The sequence below is a fragment of the Acinonyx jubatus genome, chromosome B1, assembly GCF_027475565.1.
Source record: "Acinonyx jubatus isolate Ajub_Pintada_27869175 chromosome B1, VMU_Ajub_asm_v1.0, whole genome shotgun sequence".
Taxonomy (NCBI): domain Eukaryota; kingdom Metazoa; phylum Chordata; class Mammalia; order Carnivora; family Felidae; genus Acinonyx; species Acinonyx jubatus.
This window is the reverse complement of record NC_069382.1, coordinates 140,443,372-140,462,962: the sequence shown is the minus strand read 5'-3', so window position 1 is coordinate 140,462,962 and position 19,591 is coordinate 140,443,372. Positions and strand designations below refer to the sequence as shown.

Here is a 19,591-nt window from a genome sequence, read left to right as displayed (position 1 = left end):
GATGACTGTGACTGTGAGGTGGCAAACTGGTGGAAAATCCACCATTTGTGTTTTCTCTCGCAGAATATTCCAGCAGCCCAGTACAAAAACGGAAAAGGCAGTCAGCCTGATAAAGATGGGGAGTTTCCTGTAAGAGTGCAACAGAAGAATAAGAGAAAAAGGAAGTTGAAGATACAGGCAAGTGATGGGCTGAAATAATGAATAGTACCAAAAAAAAAAAAAAAAAGTGAGGATAGGAAGAGGTTGGTAATTTAGGAGAAAATGGCAGAATCTAGAGTAGTTATTTGCAATACTTGCTGGGAATTAGCATCACCAGGGGAGCTTAAAAAAAAAACAAAAAACTGTGGCATCTAAGCGCCATTCCAGACCTACTGAATCAGAATCTGCGGGTGTAGATCTAAGCCATGTAAATGTTTAAAATCTCAAAAAATGAGTCTGGCATGGAGCCATGGTTGAGAACCACTATTTTCATGAGGCAGAAAAATAGATGCTCTAGGAATAAGGGACCGAGAGGGCTGGAAGACAGGGGGTTGGGTTTCAGAAGTCTAACAGCTCTTGGTAATCAGATCCAAGTAAGACAAGTGGGTGGCTAAAGGTCAAGATGAGAAGAACTAAAAAGGTCAAGAAACTGGAAGTCTAAGATCTCAGATGGGTCACACATGAGGACAACAATACTATGGGATGATGATGGGCCCAAGGCAGAGGAGATGACCCCAGACCTAAGTGCCGGTGTCCCTGGGGAGTACAAGGCAGAGTATAAGTGTGGAGGTGAGTGCATGGAAGTGGGCAGGGGAGATGGGAAGAGCGGTGTGGAGGTGACAGTGACGTCTTAGGATGGCATGAGCATCCTAAAAAGCAGAGACTTTTGCAAATTAAGTGTGCTGAAATAAAGGTTTTGAAGCAGACCAGTAAGACAACAGATCTGTAATTGAGAATAAACTCTGGGTGTATTCTTCTGGATGAGAGACAGGCAGGGAAAGCGGTCAAGGATGCTACAGGCCATTGGCCTGACAGCCAGAAAACCCATTCTCTGTCCTTCCCCTATTCTGCTGTGTGGTGCAGAGAACTACTCTTCCCAGGCTCCCTTCCCCCCTGAAGTCTAGGGAGGTCACAATGGGTGCTGCTGGTGAAAGATCTGGGGCAGGAGTGGGGGAGAAGCTGAGTACCACTCCCTCTCACCAGCCTCAGTGGCTTCCTGCAGGTAGTGGTAGCTGCTGCTCCCTCCAGGCAGCCCTCGTTCCGGCCTTTGCAACAGTTCCTCTTCTCATTGTCCTTTTAGCCCAAGGCTCGTAGTGGCTTCCTGCAGCTGCTCATCTCTGGGTTGCCTCTTCCCCAGTGAGGCTTCTCAGCTCTTTCAATACTAGAGTTACCAATTCCCTGCAACGTTCCACATATTCATGCCACCTCTTTGTTTTCCTGAAGGCCATCCTTTCACTGAAATCAGTTCAGGCAGAGGTGAGGGGGCCCTGAACTAGAACAGCAGTAATGGCAACGGAGAGGGAAAAATGGACTCATGAGCCACTGCTGGGACTAGAAAGAGCATACCCGAGTGGATGGAGGTAGAGAGGGAAAAGGAGTCAAAATGATACAGATATCTGGCTTAGAGCAGACAGGGGAAGAAAAGGTGTTAGGAAAACATGGAAACAATTTTTAAACTAAAAATGTAAGGTACACAGATGTTAAAAAACAGATATGCTATTTTTAAAAGACTAAACAATTTCTTCCCTAAAAAGTAGAATTTTCAACAATACAGTATGTTTGTTTGTTACAACCCTGCAGCCTGAATGAATACTATGAGGACTGCTTAATTCCAATTCGTTCCCCATTTTGTCTGATAAAGAATACTTACCTCCATTGGATGTGACGCCACTACTTGATAAAAGATCTTCATTATTTGGTTCACCAGCTTTTTGTTCCATATTAACTATTGCTACCTTTTCGTTGAGATCTTGAAATATGAGTGCTTCCCTGTTTTTTTAGTTCTTATCTATAAAAGACAGGCATTTGATCTTTATTAATAAGGTATTATGAGAACAAAATTCATAGAAGGGGAGCTAACAAAGTCTGTTTAGTTTAGTTTGGAATAATTCTTCACCAGAAAAGTATTTATACAGAAATATTTTATTACATAAAATTAGTAAGTGAATAGAATCTTGTTGTAAAAACTGTTCCTTTTAATGGCTAAGTAGCTTATTAAAGATAAGCTGAAAATCAAACATGAATATTTTAATTATTATGATGATCAGCACTCTGATTCAGGGCAGAGTTTTTTCTTAAGTCTCTCTCTTACATTGTCAAATAATGTTAGAAAACATCTCTTTAGTTAAAAGTCACAAATTAGTTAAAAAAAATCACAAATCAGCAAATTGGAAATCATTAATAAAAGGTGAAAAACTTCTTTAATATCAAACAATGCTCATAATTTTAGATTAGGCCAAGAGGACTTCGGGGTTTGGAGAACAATGGTGGTGGCCTGATTCCAAATCTCGCCCTCATCCTGCGAAAACAACTATAAAATCAACAAGGAGAACAAATAAAGAAAAGCACATGGGCTCTATGCCTTCAGCATCTCTAGAATACAGAGAATACTGCAACCTTCAAGTTAACAGGGGGAGATTTTTTTCCAAACTTGCTCCCACAGTCCATCTGCCAGCGCCGCGGGCCTGTAGGTGTGGAGAATGGGAGAGGAGAGACTGAAAAATGGAAAAGGAGCAGAGGGCTGGAGGAAGCACAGACCTCCCCCACAACCCAGAAGTGAACAGGAAAAGCCAAGATGGTAGGCACAGGTTGCGACTAGGTAGTCCACAGCCCCGGCTACTCAGTAATGGCTTGAAAGTGTGCAGGGGCCAGAAGTAGCAGCCTCAGAGAAGCAGTGTTTCTGGGGAAGAAGAGGTGATCTCCCCAGCAGATACGGCCACAGAGGGAAAGGAAGGAAAATTCAGGCACCAGCAGAAACAAACAAAAACAAGATATGCCTACCCTTCGTCTACCCCTCCCATTCCACCACCACCATGCTTAACAGAAACTGCCTGGAAGAGGGCACTCTCAAACTAAGAATCCTGCCCATAAAATGAATAGGGATAGATAAAAGCAGACCACACCCATACAAAACTATTATAAAATGTCAGAAAATATGAATAAGATCTTTTCTGCTGATGAGAAGTGCCCCCACTCCGACAGTCGTGGTCGAAGAAAACTAACACACAACACACCTTCAAACTGCACTAAATATTCTCAATCATTGGAGGAAATGAAAAATCAGATCACAGGGATGCCTGGGTGGCTTAGTCAGTTAAGTGGCCAACTCTTGACTTCAGCTCAGGTCATGATCTCACGATTCGTGAGTTTGTGCCCTGCACCAGGCTCTGTGCTCAGTGTGAAGCCTGTTTGGGATTCTCTCTCCTCCTCTCTTTCTGCCCCTCCCCTGCTCTCTCTCTCTCTCTCTCTCTCAAAAAAAAAAAAAAAAAAAAAAGTTAAAAAAAAAGAAAGAAAAAGAAAAATCAGATCACAATTAGATTTACATTTCTGAATCAGAAATGTAAAACCTAGGAACAGAAATGGACAAGAAACACATAAAACAAGCAAGCAAACAAACAAGAAGGAATGAAATGAGGGTTGGCTGAAGTCAGGAAAGAAACATGAGAAAAACACTATATTATATCATGAATGAAGCCAAGCCCAAATTACAGACTACACAAGGGAGGATAGACTGCAATGCAAGCTTAACAAAGGCAATGAAGAAAATCAGGAAAACAGAAGATGAAAACTGAGATAAACAAGTAAAAAGGATGAGAGAGGAAGTGAATGGAAGACTGGCAAAGGAGGTTGAAGATAATTGGTGTCCCTGAAGAAAAAAAAAATCAAAACAATGAAACAGATCTATTATTTAAAACTATAATCCAAGAAAGTTTCCTAGAAACAAAGAAAGCTCTCTGTATACATTTTCACACTAGGGAATATCGACCAAGAATGATCAACTTTAAAACGTATCCTAATGAAACTATATTTTTAAAAAACCCAAAAACTGTATTAAGACTTTAAAGACGAAAAAGTCCTCAGGGCCTTCAGGCAAAAAAAAGAGAAGAAATAATTTACAAAGGCAACAGGCCTACAATGGCATCAGGTTATTCAAAAATAAGATACAAAACAAGGCAGTAGTACAGCAGGATTTTAAAGAAATGCAAGGAATGAAACTACAAACCGAGGATACTATATCCAGCCAAGATTTTCCAAAGAGTCAAAGCCATAGGAAAACAGTTTTGAATGTGCCAGAGCACTGTATACATGCAACATACACACAGATTCTGAGGAATCTGCTAGAGGAGGTGAGGCTTCATCCAACCGAAAGACAGCTGGCAAATGTGGCAACGTGTTAACAACTGGTGAAAATCTTTTGGGTTTTCTGGAAGCTTTACATTTTTCAAAATAAAATCTGGAAAAAAAGGGAAAGATGAACATTAAAAAAAAAAAACATGACTGGGGATACTGTGCAAGAGATGTGATGGGGAACATGAACTATTCAGCTCGTAAGGTTGAGACCAAAACATAGGTGGAGTAATGGCACTGAGGATAATACATAAATATTACATGTGTGAAAAAGGAGGACAAATGTAACTCAAAATGGGAAGATATGAGATAGAAAAGGGGGAAGTAGAAGACCACTGGTTGTCAAAAGATATCATTTAAGACTGACAGGAAGGAAAAAGTAAGAAGAAAAGGACTCTATAGGTGTACTATTAAAAGTATTAATGCAAAGGTAACCACCAGAATAAAAATACAAACTTAAGTGACAAAAAATTTTTTTAAGAAAAAGAAAAAAAAATCGAATGAACAGAGTAAGTATCATACATACAGTAATTATAACACCCGAAGATAATGTAAGAATAATGTCACAGAACGTAGGCCAAACATAAAAGTCATGTCAATAAACGTGATGGGACTTAACTTGCCTATTCAAAGGGAAGGACTGTCAAATTAGTTCTTCAAAATTTCAACTCTATGCTCTATACAAGAGGACACTTAAATACACTGATTCAAAAAGACTGCTAATAAAGTGATGGACAAAGATTTGCCAGTGAATAAAAACAGTAAGAAAGCATCAGTCAATATCCTGATACCAGTAGTCTGCAAGGTAGAGCATTAAATAATGACAAGGGCACTTAGCATTAGAAGTCACGATCCACAATAAAGACAGAATACTTCTGACTCTGTACCACATAACGCAGCACCCTTTTAGATAAAACATGCTTTATAGGAGGTACAATAAGAACCAGAAGCACAGTGATGATGTGATGTTAGTAGGCCACTCAGTATGAGACAGGTCACACCGATAAAAAAATAAGGATAGAAAAGATTTAGATGAGGTTATTACTAAGGTAGACTTTTTCGATATATATCCAACACGACACTTTGATAACAGAGAATATACCTTCCTCTCAAGTGCACATGGAAGGAACATTGACAAAAACCAAGCACATTCTAGGGCACAAGTAACAGATCAGCAGGTTCCACAAAGTAGAAACGTTACAAACAACACCCTCTGCTCACAGGTTCATAAAACTAAAAATGAAAAGTGAAACCCCAAAGCAAAGAGGCCTTTCCTCCTGGAAATGAGAAGACCTCCTATTAAATAACTGTTCTGTGATAAAGAAAATATAAAGGAAAATGAAAGAATTTCCGAAAAATAATGACAATGAACACACTACCAGGAGAATTGGAGATATAGTAAAGCAGTGAAAAAAAGGAAAATTCTGACTTTGAGCACCTGGTCTCAACAAAAAAGAGAGAATGACACTAAGTGAACTAAATTTCTAACACAAAAAGAAGAAAAGTAAGACAAAAGAAAGAACAGGGTGGGAAATAATAAAGATACAAACAGAAATTAATGAGGCAGAAAACAGAAAAACAATAAATCAAATTAATGAATCAGAATCCTGATTCTCTTTAAAAAAACAAACAGAAACAAAATATAGGCAAGGACTATCAGAGTGATGGAAAGAGGAAGGTCACATATAACATAGTGCTTATCATTTTTACAATAATTCATGATTGCAAGTACAGTATTAAACATTTTTTAAAACTCTGAACTAAAGAATTTTTATGGAACAGAATTCCTTTTTATTTCACTCACAGTTTCTCCCTTTTGATTACAGAGGCGCCATCTGTCAACACTACGGTCAGATAAATTCTACTGTGTGTTTCATACTACCATGTTTAGCAAATAGGCAGTAGGGAGGGAAACATTCCATAAAGAATGATAACAAATGGAATCTTAGTCCAGATTGCTGGGCAATTCGAATGTTCTGAATAGGAGAGATTGGTACGTGGGGGAGGAATGATTGCTGTATAACTTATATACTAAAATGATGCACTTGGGGATTCTTCAGGATGATGAAAGACACTAAGGAAATTCAAATTACTCAGTAATGTTATGATTATAAATTACAGATTGATCAAAAACAGAAAGGAATGAGTAGGACAGAGAGACTCATAGCCCAGTGTTGGGAAGTCACACACCGCTCCACTCTTCTAGACACCAAAGGTTTTGGTATCAAGCAGGAAACAGAACCTACGAGTAAGGTAAGCAGAACTGAACCTAAAAGTTGGAGAACACATAAGAAAGGAGAAGGTTTGACTTTAGAAACTATTCTGATATAAAAACCAAGTTTCCTGATTCTGGGTAGGGTGATGAATGTCATAAACTCATTAATTCAGTCTCCCCTGATGGGCAGCAGGCCTTCGAAGAGTGGCAGTCCTTCCGAGGGAAATTTTTTTCTTAAGAGAATAAACAGCTTAAAAAAGAAAAGAAGATTGGGGTGCCTAGGTAGCTCAGGCGGTTGAGCGTCCGACTTCAGCTCAGGTCATGATCTCACGGTTTGTGAGTTTGAGCCCCGAGTCAGGCTCTGTGCTGATAGCTGGGAGCCTGGAGCCTGCTTCCGATTCTGTGTCTCCCTCTCTCTCTGCCCCTCCCCCGCTTGTGCTCGCTCGCTCTCTCTCTCTCTCTCTCTCTGCCTCTCAAAAATGAATAAATGTGAAAAAAAAAAGAAAATTAATAGTTTAAAGAAGACAGCATAGGTTTATTAAACAAGGATTTTTAAACAAACATTTATTTGTAAAGATATTTAGTACACCCATTCGCCAATGCTGCTAGTTAAAGAAAACTTTAAAAAAGCATTTGTCTTTAAAAAAGTATTTGTAAAAAAAAAAAAAAAAAAAAAAGGTATTTGTAATTCACATTTTCACAATTTTAGATTGACCATATCCTCAATTCGGTGAAATCATTCAGTGTTTCTCTATTTTCACGACACTAAGAATTGAAACATTATTCCTATTTTCAGGCATAAAGCTTATTAAATTATTAAGGATTTCTGGGAAAATAAAGGGGTTTTTTTTGCCACAATAAGACAGAAAGTTGTTAAAATGCTACATTTTGTTGATTTGGGGATCATAACACGACCTTACATGTTACAAACAATTCTGGCGGATTTAAAATTATGAATAGGTTCACACTGAAAGGAGCCTTAAATTTCTGACAAGTAACAGCTAGGTAAAGATTCCACTCTGGTTATTTGATTGGAATGCTGCAGAAAAGGCCTGAGACACCACAGACCACAAAAAGAAGACTTTTGAAGGACTCCTAGATTTATCAACCAATGACTCAAGCCCCTGGGAGGCCGAACCATCCTACTTTCCACAGAAGCCTGAGACTGGGGATCTTATAAAGCTGGTCCATACTCTCGAAGAATGAGTGTGTGTGCAGGTATGTTTTCCTTGGGAAATTCTAAGGCACCCCACAACTGATCCAAATACAACACACCTAGGCTGGTGCCATCTCTGAAATGCAACAAGAACAGTTACTGTTGACCACAACTTCACTGCCTGATTTCCTGTTAACTGCTTATTGACTTCACATTGCTCTTAATGTCTGTTTTCCCAATCACGTTCTTTCTCTCTAGATGTTGTTCCCTACTAGGTTTCAAATCCTATCTCTGTGATCTACTGGCTTTGTGACTGTGAGAACAGTATTTAGCCTCTTTAAGACTATAAGAAGAAGATAGAGAGTATATACCTCAAAAGAAAACTCGTGTGCAGTGTTAACCACACAGTACTTGCCTCGATCTGTTTGCTATATACCATATGTATATAGTATCACTGCATAACAGGATAGTAAAACATGAACAAAAACACGGTCTTTGTAATTTAGGCAGTGTATACTCACCTTCTGATAATAAATGTGTATCTTTCCATTCATCTAGAAAGAAGATATAAGTTTCATACAGGTCCACTAACAGAAAGGAAAGTAGATTTATATTGCATTGAGTAAACCCAGAGACTATTATAATCTAATACAGAATGAAGCTATTTAAGATACCCTTCGCTAGTACATAATACCGTCTTGTAAAAAGGCAATATGAAAGCATAGGATTTAGAATTAGGAACTTAATACTGCCACTGGTTACCCGTGAGGGCATGGGCAAATCTTTTCATATCCTTGAGCCTCAATTTCCACCATTACTAAATGAGAATACAGTTGTGTTTTGCAAACTATTCTTAAGCAGAGGAAGGCTTTCTGTAAATCTTCAGAGCCCCAACTATACACCCTCCTCTCTGCCCCAGAGACATCTTTATGGAATGCAATGGCTCCACTGAGCAGAGTTTGAAAACCACAAAGAGAAAGCCTTTGCAGCTTTATTATCTTAGAGATTCCAGCCTAGGCATTCATCAAGTTCAAGGCCTCAGGCTCTAAAATAAATTAGATACAGACACAGATACAATAAATTAGCATATTGGTCATATATGTTCACAATTCTTAAATATAAATGAAAGTAAAACAAGAGATACCTTAATATCTGGATATTCTTATTTTCACTTATCCTATTAACACCTGAAAAGAGGAAAATATTTTAAAATCTGTATATTAATATATAACCATACTCCATTATCTAAATTCATTATGTTTGAAAAGTTCAATTCACAAGTTCATTTTCATCAGCTAAGATCCTGACAACAACACACACACATATAACAACCACCACCACCACAAAAAACTTTAAATTCCTTTTCCTTTGGGCTTGTCTTGTATATAAAAGTATGTTTGAATTAATAGCTTGTGGCACTTATCTAGGCTAGGACTGTATAACAAAACATACGCAAGTATAAGCCCCCTGTTGGTCCGATGCTAATTTTGCTCTCATCGGCATTATCAAGATGACACAGCAAGTAAATCCCTTGCCCAGGCCTTTCCAGACTAGACCTTTCTAGGGTATAGTCCAAAGTGACTTAAATAGACCATGTCTTCTGACCATTTAAATTACTTTCCAGTGGCTGGAGATGCTCTGAACCAGGCACAGCTCTTGAGCTTGGAGAGCAGATTTGCGAGGTACAGTTTCTACCTGGTCAATCAGAAATAGGTCTATACATTTCAAGCAGCGGAGTTGAAATGACAACCAACTAGGATTTTTGGCATAGCTCAGTGAAATGTTAGTGAGCAGTTGCCACACTGGAAAAATAAGTGACAGTACTCCATGTGCAGAATTAGGACTAATGAACAGAAGTAAAGGGAGGTAGGTTCTACAGGGTGGAGATGAGCTTTCTAAAGCTGGAGCACCTTGAATGTATATGCAGAGAACTTCCTTGTGAGGTGTTCAAGCTGAGAGGGGATGAGCATTTGTTGGGATGACAACTGCCACCGGGTGTCCTCTCTTGGGCAGAGAGTTGGACTAGAAGATCTCTAAAATCTTCTCCAACTTGGACATTCTATGATTTCCTATGGAAAACATTCAGCAGACAGATGACCAAAAATATGATGACTTCTCACAGGTGATTTCAGTCAACAGCAGAGCCAGATCGGGACAATGATCGGGACAATTCCGCTGCTGCCAGGAGATTTTGTGCAACTTTGTTTTAAAAGCTGGGGCTCTAGGTAAATTTTAACGAATATCTTTTCCTTAGCACCTCTGCATATATGTTTACAGTCACCTTAAATTCATCTTATCCCACATCTATGTCTTCATTATTCCCACCAAGTCTGCTTCCTAGGGTGTTATCTCTGTAATACCTTTTAAGTCAGCAAAGATGACTTACTTATGTGTGGTAATTAAGTTACAAAGAAGGACTGCTTGAATATGAAATTTAATTTTACGCCTACTGTGTCTTTCATGCTTTAATCAGCTCTTGCCAGACCTACTACAGAATACTTCAAAGTGATCTTTCTAGTGTCAGTTTCTTACAATCTTTAAGAGTTTCCTTTAAAACCCTTTTGCTGTGACTTGCTCAAAGACTAAAGTCCAAGCTAAGACTAGCACGAAAGCCCTTTGGGATCTGGCATAACCAACCTCCCCTGACATATACTGTGCCTCAGCTGAGGTCTACCTGCCATGTCCTGAGTGTATCCTGCTCTTTTAGCATTCTGCTTTTATTTACACTCTTCTTTTAGTTCTTCCTCTCCTTCTTAGCAAAAGCCTCCAGTGCAGTTTTAAGAGCTGTGGAAGAAGAGGTTCAATACCATATTGCTGGTTGATGCAGTCCCTACAAATCAATGTTCAATAATAAGAGAAAGAAAACTGCCCAGTGCCTCTGAAAAAAAATAATTTGATATGAGGGACTATATTTGGAGGACATGCTCTCCTCACTCTTCCCACATCAAAAGTAATAAGCTTCAGTTAAATCATTCATGCATGCAAAGCACTCAGCACATGGCCTGACGTAGTAAGCATTCAACAAGCGTTAGTTACCATTGCTGGCATTTTGATGGCTTAAAATGTACTGCTGCTATGAACAGTGCTTCTGTAAATCCTAGAGATAAAACGAAGATCAAGACGAATCAAACTGCCACCCCACAGATCTTAAACTTTAATAGGGAAAGAGACACCAAAGAAACACATCAAAAATAGAATTATGGAGAGTGGTTAAGTGCAATGAAGCAAATACCACAGGTGGCGGTATACAGAGGGATGGAATTGAGGCTACTTTCGTTAGGGTAAGTCAGGGAAGGCCTTTCTGAGGAGGTTACATTTGAGCTGAATATCAAAAAGGATCACTCCCAAAGAGAACTGGGTAAGTTCCTGAGAGGAAATACCACATGCAAAGGCCTTGAGATGAAAGGGGCTCAGTGTTCACCGAAAGAGGCAGTGAGGCTGCGGTGTGGACAAGGGAGGGTGAGAGGCCTGCTTATGGACAGCCGACTGTGTATCATGCCCAAAGGAGAGCTTATTCCCAGTTCCTTTCCGAAATTATCCGAGAAGGTGTTGGTGAGGTTCGCAGGGGTAGAGCTCACAGGGCCTTGAAAAGGACTTTGGGGTTTTTTCTAATTGCAATGGAAAGCCACTGGAGGATTTTTATCAGAGGCATAGTATCCTCCAGAAGTCAGGTGAAAAATATACTGAGTGGAAGCCCAGGCCAGTTAGGAGGCCATTTGAATAGCCCAACAGAAGGACTAAAACCTAACTCTAAACCTGGCTGAGGCTGGGAATGGGGACTGACTGCAAGTGGGTATGAAGGATCTTTTTTGGGTGATGGACATTTTCTAAAACTGAACTGTGATAGCTGCACCATTCTGTAAATTCACTAAAAAGCATTGGATTTGACACTTACAATGAGTGAATGTTATGGTATATAAATCATACCTCAGAAAAGCAGTTCAGAAAGAAAGCAGACCAGCTACCCTTTGTATGGACATTGTCCTTATGTTTTGTGGAGTAAGAGTTGGGGTGCAAATTAACTGCCTGGATCCCAGAAGTCAATCGATTAAACACTGAACACTGTTCTGTTCCTACACCCTGTGAACTCCAAAGTATGTTAATTTCAAGATGACTACAGGTTGCTTTTATCCCGATTCTAACACCCCACACATGGAAGCACTTCTGCATTGCCTACTTTCCCCAGGCTTGGACTTCAATCTCCAGGTGTCTGCAACTATTATTATTGTTGTTGCTTTAGAAAAAGAGAGCACACGAGCCCAGGAGAGAGGCAGAGGGAGAGAGAGAATCCTAAACAGGCTCCACACTCAGAGCGGAGCCTGACGTGGGGCTCATTCCCACAAGTGTGAGAACACGACCTGAGCTGAAATCAAGAGTCAGATGCTCAACCGACTGAGCCATGTGCAACTCTTACTTGATATACACACGATGAATAGCCAGTAAAGTATTAGCTGAAAACCAAGCTTAAGTCACCTTTATTCCCTTAACTAGAGCAAATACAGTGATGTATTAATAGGAATACAAATGAAAGTCCAAAAATTGCTCTAAGTGTTAGGCTAGTTCTTTCCAATGTACCTAAGTTATTTTCACTTCTGATCAAATTCCTTAGTCAAGTATTTTCCTTGGGATTTACAGGGTTCAAGAAAATACTTCGTAGTCTCCACTACTCCATCTGGCACTGCCCCAGCTGGAGGGCTTTAAAATATGCATTAATACAGGATTGATTCTATGTGATTTATAACAATGAACATAATGTATTAGTTTCCTGTAGTTGCTGTAACAAATTACCACAATCCTGGTGGCTTAAAACAATAGCTATTTATTCTCTCACGGTTCTGCAGGCCAGAAGTCCAAAATCAGTCTCACAGGGCTGAAATCAAGGTTGTTGGCAGGGCCGAGCTCTCACCCGAGACTCTGGGAAATAATCTATTCCTTGCCCCTTCTATTCCTTCAGCTTCTGTTGGCTGCTGGCATTACTTACTGACTTGGGGCCTCATCACTCCGCTCTCTGCCTCTGTGGTCATATTGCACTCTCCTCTTCTGTCTGTATCAAATCTCCTTCTGCCCCTCTCTTATGATGACACTTGTGTTTGCATTTAAAGTTCACCCAGCTAATCCAGGATAATTTTCCCATTTCAAGATCTTTGACTTCATCATACATGTAAAGACCCTTTTTCTCCCCTTAGAACATTTACTGGTTCCAAGGATTAGGGCCTGATGTTTCAGGTGGCTCTTACTCAACCTGATACACCATACAATTTGGGGTCACCTAGTGTGTGAATATGTGGTTGACAGAGGCCCCAAAGTGCGTGATCCTAACACACTAGATAACACCGACTCTTCTTTGTAAAACACGATAGTAAGGGCTTTGCACATACCAAATAAATTGTCCATTTCTGCCCTCAATTTATTTGGAGAGTATAATAATACCTCTATGGCATAAAGACCATTTACCCACAACACAGATAACTGTGTAAAATGAAAAACAATAAGTGTGGTATGGAGCTGGGAGGCCCAGATCTCACCCACCACTCTCCCACCCCCACCCCAATTCTTTACCCACAGAAAAACAGTCCTGCCTAGCTAGTCTCTGGGCTGTGTGGTAGGTGCTAGACCTTTCCTGAATCAGCAGCTGACAGAGAAAGCAAGAGAGAAGCGGTTGCCAAGTCAATAACACGCTGACAAACAGCAACAGACCTCACTTCTACTTTCTCCTGACCTTAAGGTACACCAAGATGCAGGGACAAATCCTGGAACAGCCTGAGTGCAGACCTGGAACAGAGTTCTGTGGACACGGATGGACTCATTTGAGAACTCACTGTTTCTGACTGATGCCAATGACCGGGTAGAGCCAGATTCCTAATGTCACTTACAGGGAGGGCTCCAGCTGAAAAGGCCCTTACACATTTATTACAATCTCATTTTGATGACAGGTTGGTGACTGTCCAAGGCTAGACACTCCTCTTTATGTCCATGTGTCCCCTGACTCATCCCCTGGTCCACGGGAAACAGGATAGGGACAGGACTTTGCGGTAGTGTTGGGACAAGATCCGCGGTTATTCCCCCCAAGTGGAATATTTTGCACATGACTCTCTGGTGCCAGAGTTACAGCCACTGGACCCGGAGGTCTTGCGATCCCCGAAGAGCAGACGTCCTTTTCCGTTAAAAAAAACCAATTTATTGGGCATCTGCCACGTGCAAAACAAACACAAAGGTCTGGAAGGTTCCAGTAATGAAGCGCTGCTCCGGGTCCTCTGGAGCACGACCCACCCCCTCGCCGCGCCCCGCCCGTGTACCTGCAACCAACACCACCTTAAGACATTGGCCGCATCCCCGCGGGGCGCCGGCGGGCGCGGCGGCCGCACCTGCGTCGGCCGGGCGGCTGCGGTGGCGGCGGGGGCGGCTCCTCGTCGTCGGCGGCGGCGCGGGTGCTCTGCCGCCCAGCCTCCGCGCCCCGCCCCTCGCGGCGCTCGGGATCTGGCCTCCGCCGGTTCCACGCGCGCCGCGCCGGCGACCGTTGGGCCCTTCGGCTTGGCGTGGGGGCACCTCCCACTCCCGACTCCGCCCCCAGACGCCGTCGCCGGGGCAACCTAGCGCCATTTCCGCCCCCCTCCCCTCAGCTCTGAGTAAGGGGCTGTTTGCATCAAACGCTGGATTCGGGCCTCCACTGGGACTCTCTGTGACTCAAAGCTTCTCCCCTTTTCTGCAGCCCCTTAACCGGTCTCCCCGTCCTATTCTTGCTCTCCCCAGTACATGCACCCCAACACCCCAGACCGTTCTCGCAGTTGTCCCTCAAATAGTCTTCCCAAAGTCTTAACCAACCCACACAAATCCTACCTCTAACTTAATCCCAATCCTGGCTTGGCCTGTCAAGCCTTCACCCTGCCTCACCTCCATCCTGCTTCAGTTTCTGACACTTTCTCCAGTCCCACCCTTAATGTCCCATTTGACTACTTCAAGTTAACAGAATTCACATTTCGCAGCTCTGCCTTTGCTTATGCTGATCCTCTGGCTGGAAGGACTTGCAATGTTCACGTGTGTTCTCGGAGAGTTGTTTCCTTCCCTGTGTTTCAGTTGCTCTCTGATAGAGAATTTATCGGATGAGATGATCACACACGCAAACGTTTCAGTGCTGCCCGAATTAGTGCTCAAATGGAAGGAATTCGGAAAGGGCTACGTGTGACCGATACAACCAGTGACATTAATACTGTTAGCAGTCACATTACACACACCTACAGCAAAAACCTTTTATGTCTAAATTGATTGGAAATATTAACAAATCATACATTATTTAATGTAATTATGGATTTTAATTAAATAGTACCAAACGCCACTAAAGATTGCTGTTGATCATATCTGTAATTTAAATTATTTCATTTATTGACCGGCCAAGATTTAAGATTGCCTACAGAATGAAGTGTTTTAATGGGGAGTGAAAGTATTAAGTAGAAAGGACAACAGTTTAAGTTTTGTAGCGACACAGAAAGCAATTTTTAATTATTTTGTTTTAATCTCCCCCCTCCCCCCTCATTTTAGAGAGAGAGTGTGAACAGGGCTCTCTGGAGAGGGGCAAAGGAAGAGAGAGAGAGAGAGAGACAGAGAGAGAGAGAGAGAGAACAAGCTTATCTATCCCATGCCCTGGGATCATGACCCAAGCAGAAATCAAGAGTGGAATGTACAACCGACTGAGCCACCCAGGCGCCCCTATTTTGTTTTAATCTTTTATTCAAAGTATGAGTGTTATTACAGCAAGAAAATATTTTAGTTACTATTAAGGGATTTCCATTGGTGTCTGATGTTTATATTTGTATGCTGAACCCTAAGAACTAGGAAAGTTCCTTTTTTCTTTTCTTTTTAAAGTTTTTAATGAACATAACATGTTCATTAAAACCATATAAAACTAGGGGCGCTTGGCTGGCTCAGTCCAAGGAGCATAAGACTTGATCTCAGGGTTGTGAGTTTGAGCTTCATGTTGGGTGTAGAGATTGCTAAGAAAAATAAATAAACTTAAAAAACAACCTACTTTAACCTGTATATATGCATGCAATTATGTGTGCTACATTTTCTCATACAATTCTCTGCATTTGAAGTATCTTGCAGTTTTACTCCTCAATATTTTTTTATACTGAATCAAAAAGGGTTTCTTAGCTTTTAAAATAGAGAATTTAAAGATGAAGGGGGTCCAGATTTCCTTTAACATTCATTCAGCCATTTCACATATATTCATGAAGCACCTATCACAGGCCACATGAAGGTGCTGAAAATACAGCCATGAACCAAATAAAGTCCCCATCCTCTGGGAGTTTACATTTTTGTGGAGGAAGAAGAATAAGGCACAAAGGGACAAGTTCAAATATGTCTGACTAAGATAAGTGTTATGGAGACAGGGTGAGGAGATTAGGGAGTGTGGGGTGAGTCAACGCAAAGCCTTTTTAAAACAAGCCTTTTTTAAAATTATAAAGAGAAAGGAAAAGAGTTTTATTTGAGCCCAGGTTAAGACAGCTGCCTGGGATACACATAGTTCCCTGAGGAAAGAACACTTTCTTTCCCAGGTTATGTGTGTGTGGTTGTTTTGTTTTGTTTTCCTTTTTTGTTTTGTTTTTCCACATAAATAGTTGCAAATCATCATGATGAAGGACATTCCAGAAGGTTATAGGCTTTATCTTGTGTTTTTCATATGTGCAAGGCTGTATGACTTTAATCTTGTGGGAATCAGGAAGGTTTTTTTCTTTTTCCTATCTTCATGTTTGCAGTGTGCCTTTTTGGTTATGTTTTTAATGAAGCAGATGTACAATGTGTGCTTGGGGCAGAAATAGAGCCCATCCTTTGAGGTCTTGCTTATTTTCAAGTTGATAAATGTTACAGTATAGCTTCTCTGGGAGCCTAGGGGCAGGGCCCACAAACATGAAAAGTTGAAATTTTTATTTTATTTTATTTTATTTTATTTTATTTTATTTTATTTTATTATTTTTTCTTTTTTTCTTTTTTTAATTTTTATTTTTTCAATATATGAAATTTATTGTCAAATTGGTTTCCATACAACACCCAGTGCTCATCCCAAAAGGTGCCCTCCTCAATACCCATCACCCACCCACCTCTCCCTCCCACCCCCCATCAACCCTCAGTTTGTTCTCAGTTTTTAAGAGTCTCTTATGCTTTGGCTCTCTCCCACTCTAACCTCTTTTTTTTTTTTTTACTTCCCCTCCCCCATGGGTTTCTGTTAAGTTTCTCAGAATCCACCTAAGAGTGAAAACATATGGTATCTGTCTTTCTCTGTATGGCTTATTTCACTTAGCATCACACTCTCCAGTTCCATCCTCGTTGCTACAAAGGGCCGTATTTCATTTTTCTCATTGCCATGTAGTACTCCATTGTGTATATAAACCACAATTTCTTTATCCATTCGTCAGTTGATGGACATTTAGGCTCTTTCCATAATCTGGCTATTGTTGAGAGTGCTGCTATAAACATTGGGGTACAAGTGCCCCTATGCCTCAGTACTCCTGTATCCCTTGGGTAAATTCCTAGCAGTGCTATTGCTGGGTCATAGGGTAGATCTATTGTTAATTTTCTGAGGAACCTCCACACTGTTTTCCAGAGTGGCTGCACCAATTTGCATTCCCACCAACAGTGCAAGAGGGTTCCCGTTTCTCCACATCCTCTCCAGCATCTATAGTCTCCTGATTTGTTCATTTTGGCCACTCTGACTGGTGTGAGGTGATATCTGAGTGTGGTTTTGATTTGTATTTCCCTGATGAGGAGCGATGTTGAGCATCTTTTCATGTGCCTGTTGGCCATCCGGATGTCTTCTTTAGAGAAGTATCTATTCATGTTTTCTGCCCATTTCTTCACTGGGTTATTTGTTTTCCGGGTGCGGAATTTGGTGAGCTCTTTATAGATTTTGGATACTAGCCCTTTGTCCGATATGTCATTTGCAAATATCTTTTCCCATTCCGTTGGTTGCCTTTTAGTTTTGTTGGTTGTTTCCTTTGCTGTGCAGAAGCTTTTTATCTTCATAAGGTCCCAGTAGTTCATTTTTGCTTTTAATTCCCTTGCCTTTGGGGATGTGTCAAGTAAGAGATTGCTACAGCTGAGGTCTCAGAGGTCTTTTCCTGCTTTCTCCTCTAGGGTTTTGATGGTTTCCTGTCTCACATTCAGGTCCTTTATCCATTTTGAGTTTATTTTTGTGAATGGAGTGAGAAAGTGGTCTAGTTTCAATCTTCTGCATGTTGCTGTCCAGTTCTCCCAGCACCATTTGTTAAAGAGACTGTCTTTTTTCCATTGGATGTTCTTTCCTGCTTTGTCAAAGATTAGTTGGCCATACGTTTGTGGGTCTAGTTCTGGGGTTTCTATTCTATTCCATTGGTCTATGTGTCTGTTTTTGTGCAAATACCATGCTGTCTTGATGATGACACCTTTGTAGTAGAGGCTAAAGTCTGGGATTGTGATGCCTCCTGCTTTGGTCTTCTTCAAAATTACTTTGGCTATTCGGGGCCTTTTGTGGTTCCATACAAATTTTAGGATTGCTTGTTCTAGTTTCGAGAAGAATGCTGGTGCAATTTTGATTGGGATTGCATTGAATGTGTAGATAGCTTTGGGTAGTATTGACATTTTGACAATATTTATTCTTCATTCCATGAGCACAGAATGTTTTTCTATTTCTTTATATCTTCTTCAATTTCCTTCATAAGCTTTCTATAGTTTTCAGCGTACAGATCTTTTACATCTTTGGTTAGATTTATCCCTAGGTATTTTATGCTTCTTGGTGCAATTGTGAATGGGATCAGTTTCTTATTTGTCTTTCTGTTGCTTCATTATTAGTGTATAAGAATGCAACTGATTTCTGTACATTGATTTTGTATCCTGCAACTTTGCTGAATTCATGTATCAGTTGTAGCAAACTTTTGGTGGAGTCTATCGGGTTTTCTATGTATAATATCATGTCATCTGCAAAAAGTGAAAGCTTGACTTCATCTTTGCCAATTTTGATGCCTTTGATTTCCTTTTGTCGTCTGATTGCTGATGCTAGAACTTCCAACACTATGTTAAACAACAGCGGTGAGAGTGGACATCCCTGTCGTGTTCCTGATCTCAGGGAAAAAGCTCTCAGTTTTTCCCTATTGAGGATGATGTTAGCTGTGGGCTTTTCATAAATGGCTTTTATGATGTTCAAGTATGTTCCTTCTATCCCGACTTTCTGAAGGGTTTTTATTAAGCGTGCTGAATTTTGTCAAATGCCTTTTCTGCATCGCTTGACAGGATCATGTGGTTCTTATCTTTTCTTTTATTAATGTGATGTATCACATTGATTGATTTGCGAATGTTGAACCAGCCCTGCATCCCAGGAATGAATCCCACTTGTTTGTGGTGAATAATTCTTTTTATATGCTGTTGAATTCTATTTGCTAGTATCTTATTGAGAATTTTTGCATACATATTCATCAGGGATATTGGCCTGTAGTTCTCTTTTTTTACTGGGTCTCTGTCTGGTTTAGGAATATAAGTAATACTGGCTTCGTAGAATGAGTCTGGAAGTTTTCCTTCCCTTTCTATTTTTCGGAATAGCTTGAGAAGGATAGGTATTATCTCTGCTTTAAACGTCTGGTAGAACTCCCCTGGGAAGCCATCTGGTCCTGGACTCTTATTTGTTGGGAGATTTTTGATAACTGATTCAATTTCTTCGCTGGTTATGGGTCTGTTCAAGCTTTCTATTTCCTCCTGATTGAGTTTTGGAAGTGTGTGGGTGTTTAGGAATTTGTCCATTTCTTCCAGGTTGTCCAGTTTGTTGGCATATAATTTTTCATAGTATTCCCTGATAATTGCTTGTATCTCTGAGGGATTGGTTGTAATAATTCCATTTTCATTCATGATTTTATCTATTTGGGTCATCTCCC

At 40.6% G+C, this 19,591-nt stretch overlaps 1 protein-coding gene across 11 annotated transcripts in view; it reads right to left on the bottom strand.

Annotated features, from left to right (window-relative positions):
* Positions 1 to 14,115, bottom strand: part of CCDC158 (coiled-coil domain containing 158) — a 103,207-nt gene extending 89,092 nt beyond the window's left edge. For 5 of the 11 annotated variants that reach the window (XR_008296272.1, XM_027058682.2, XM_027058702.2 and 2 more), the window contains exons 1-3: positions 13,994 to 14,113; positions 8,842 to 8,884; positions 1,850 to 1,987 (exon numbers count right to left, since the gene is read on the bottom strand). Coding sequence is in view for 10 of the 11 variants with exons in the window: in XM_027058682.2 (XP_026914483.1) it covers positions 1,850 to 1,919 (70 nt within the window). In the remaining variant the exon portion in view is untranslated. Of the gene's footprint in view, positions 1 to 1,849; positions 1,988 to 8,841; positions 8,885 to 13,993 lie in introns of all 11 variants that reach the window. The other 6 variants (XM_027058633.2, XM_027058713.2, XM_053217223.1 and 3 more) reach the window with 4 other exon arrangements.
* Positions 14,116 to 19,591: the final 5,476 nt, after the last annotated feature.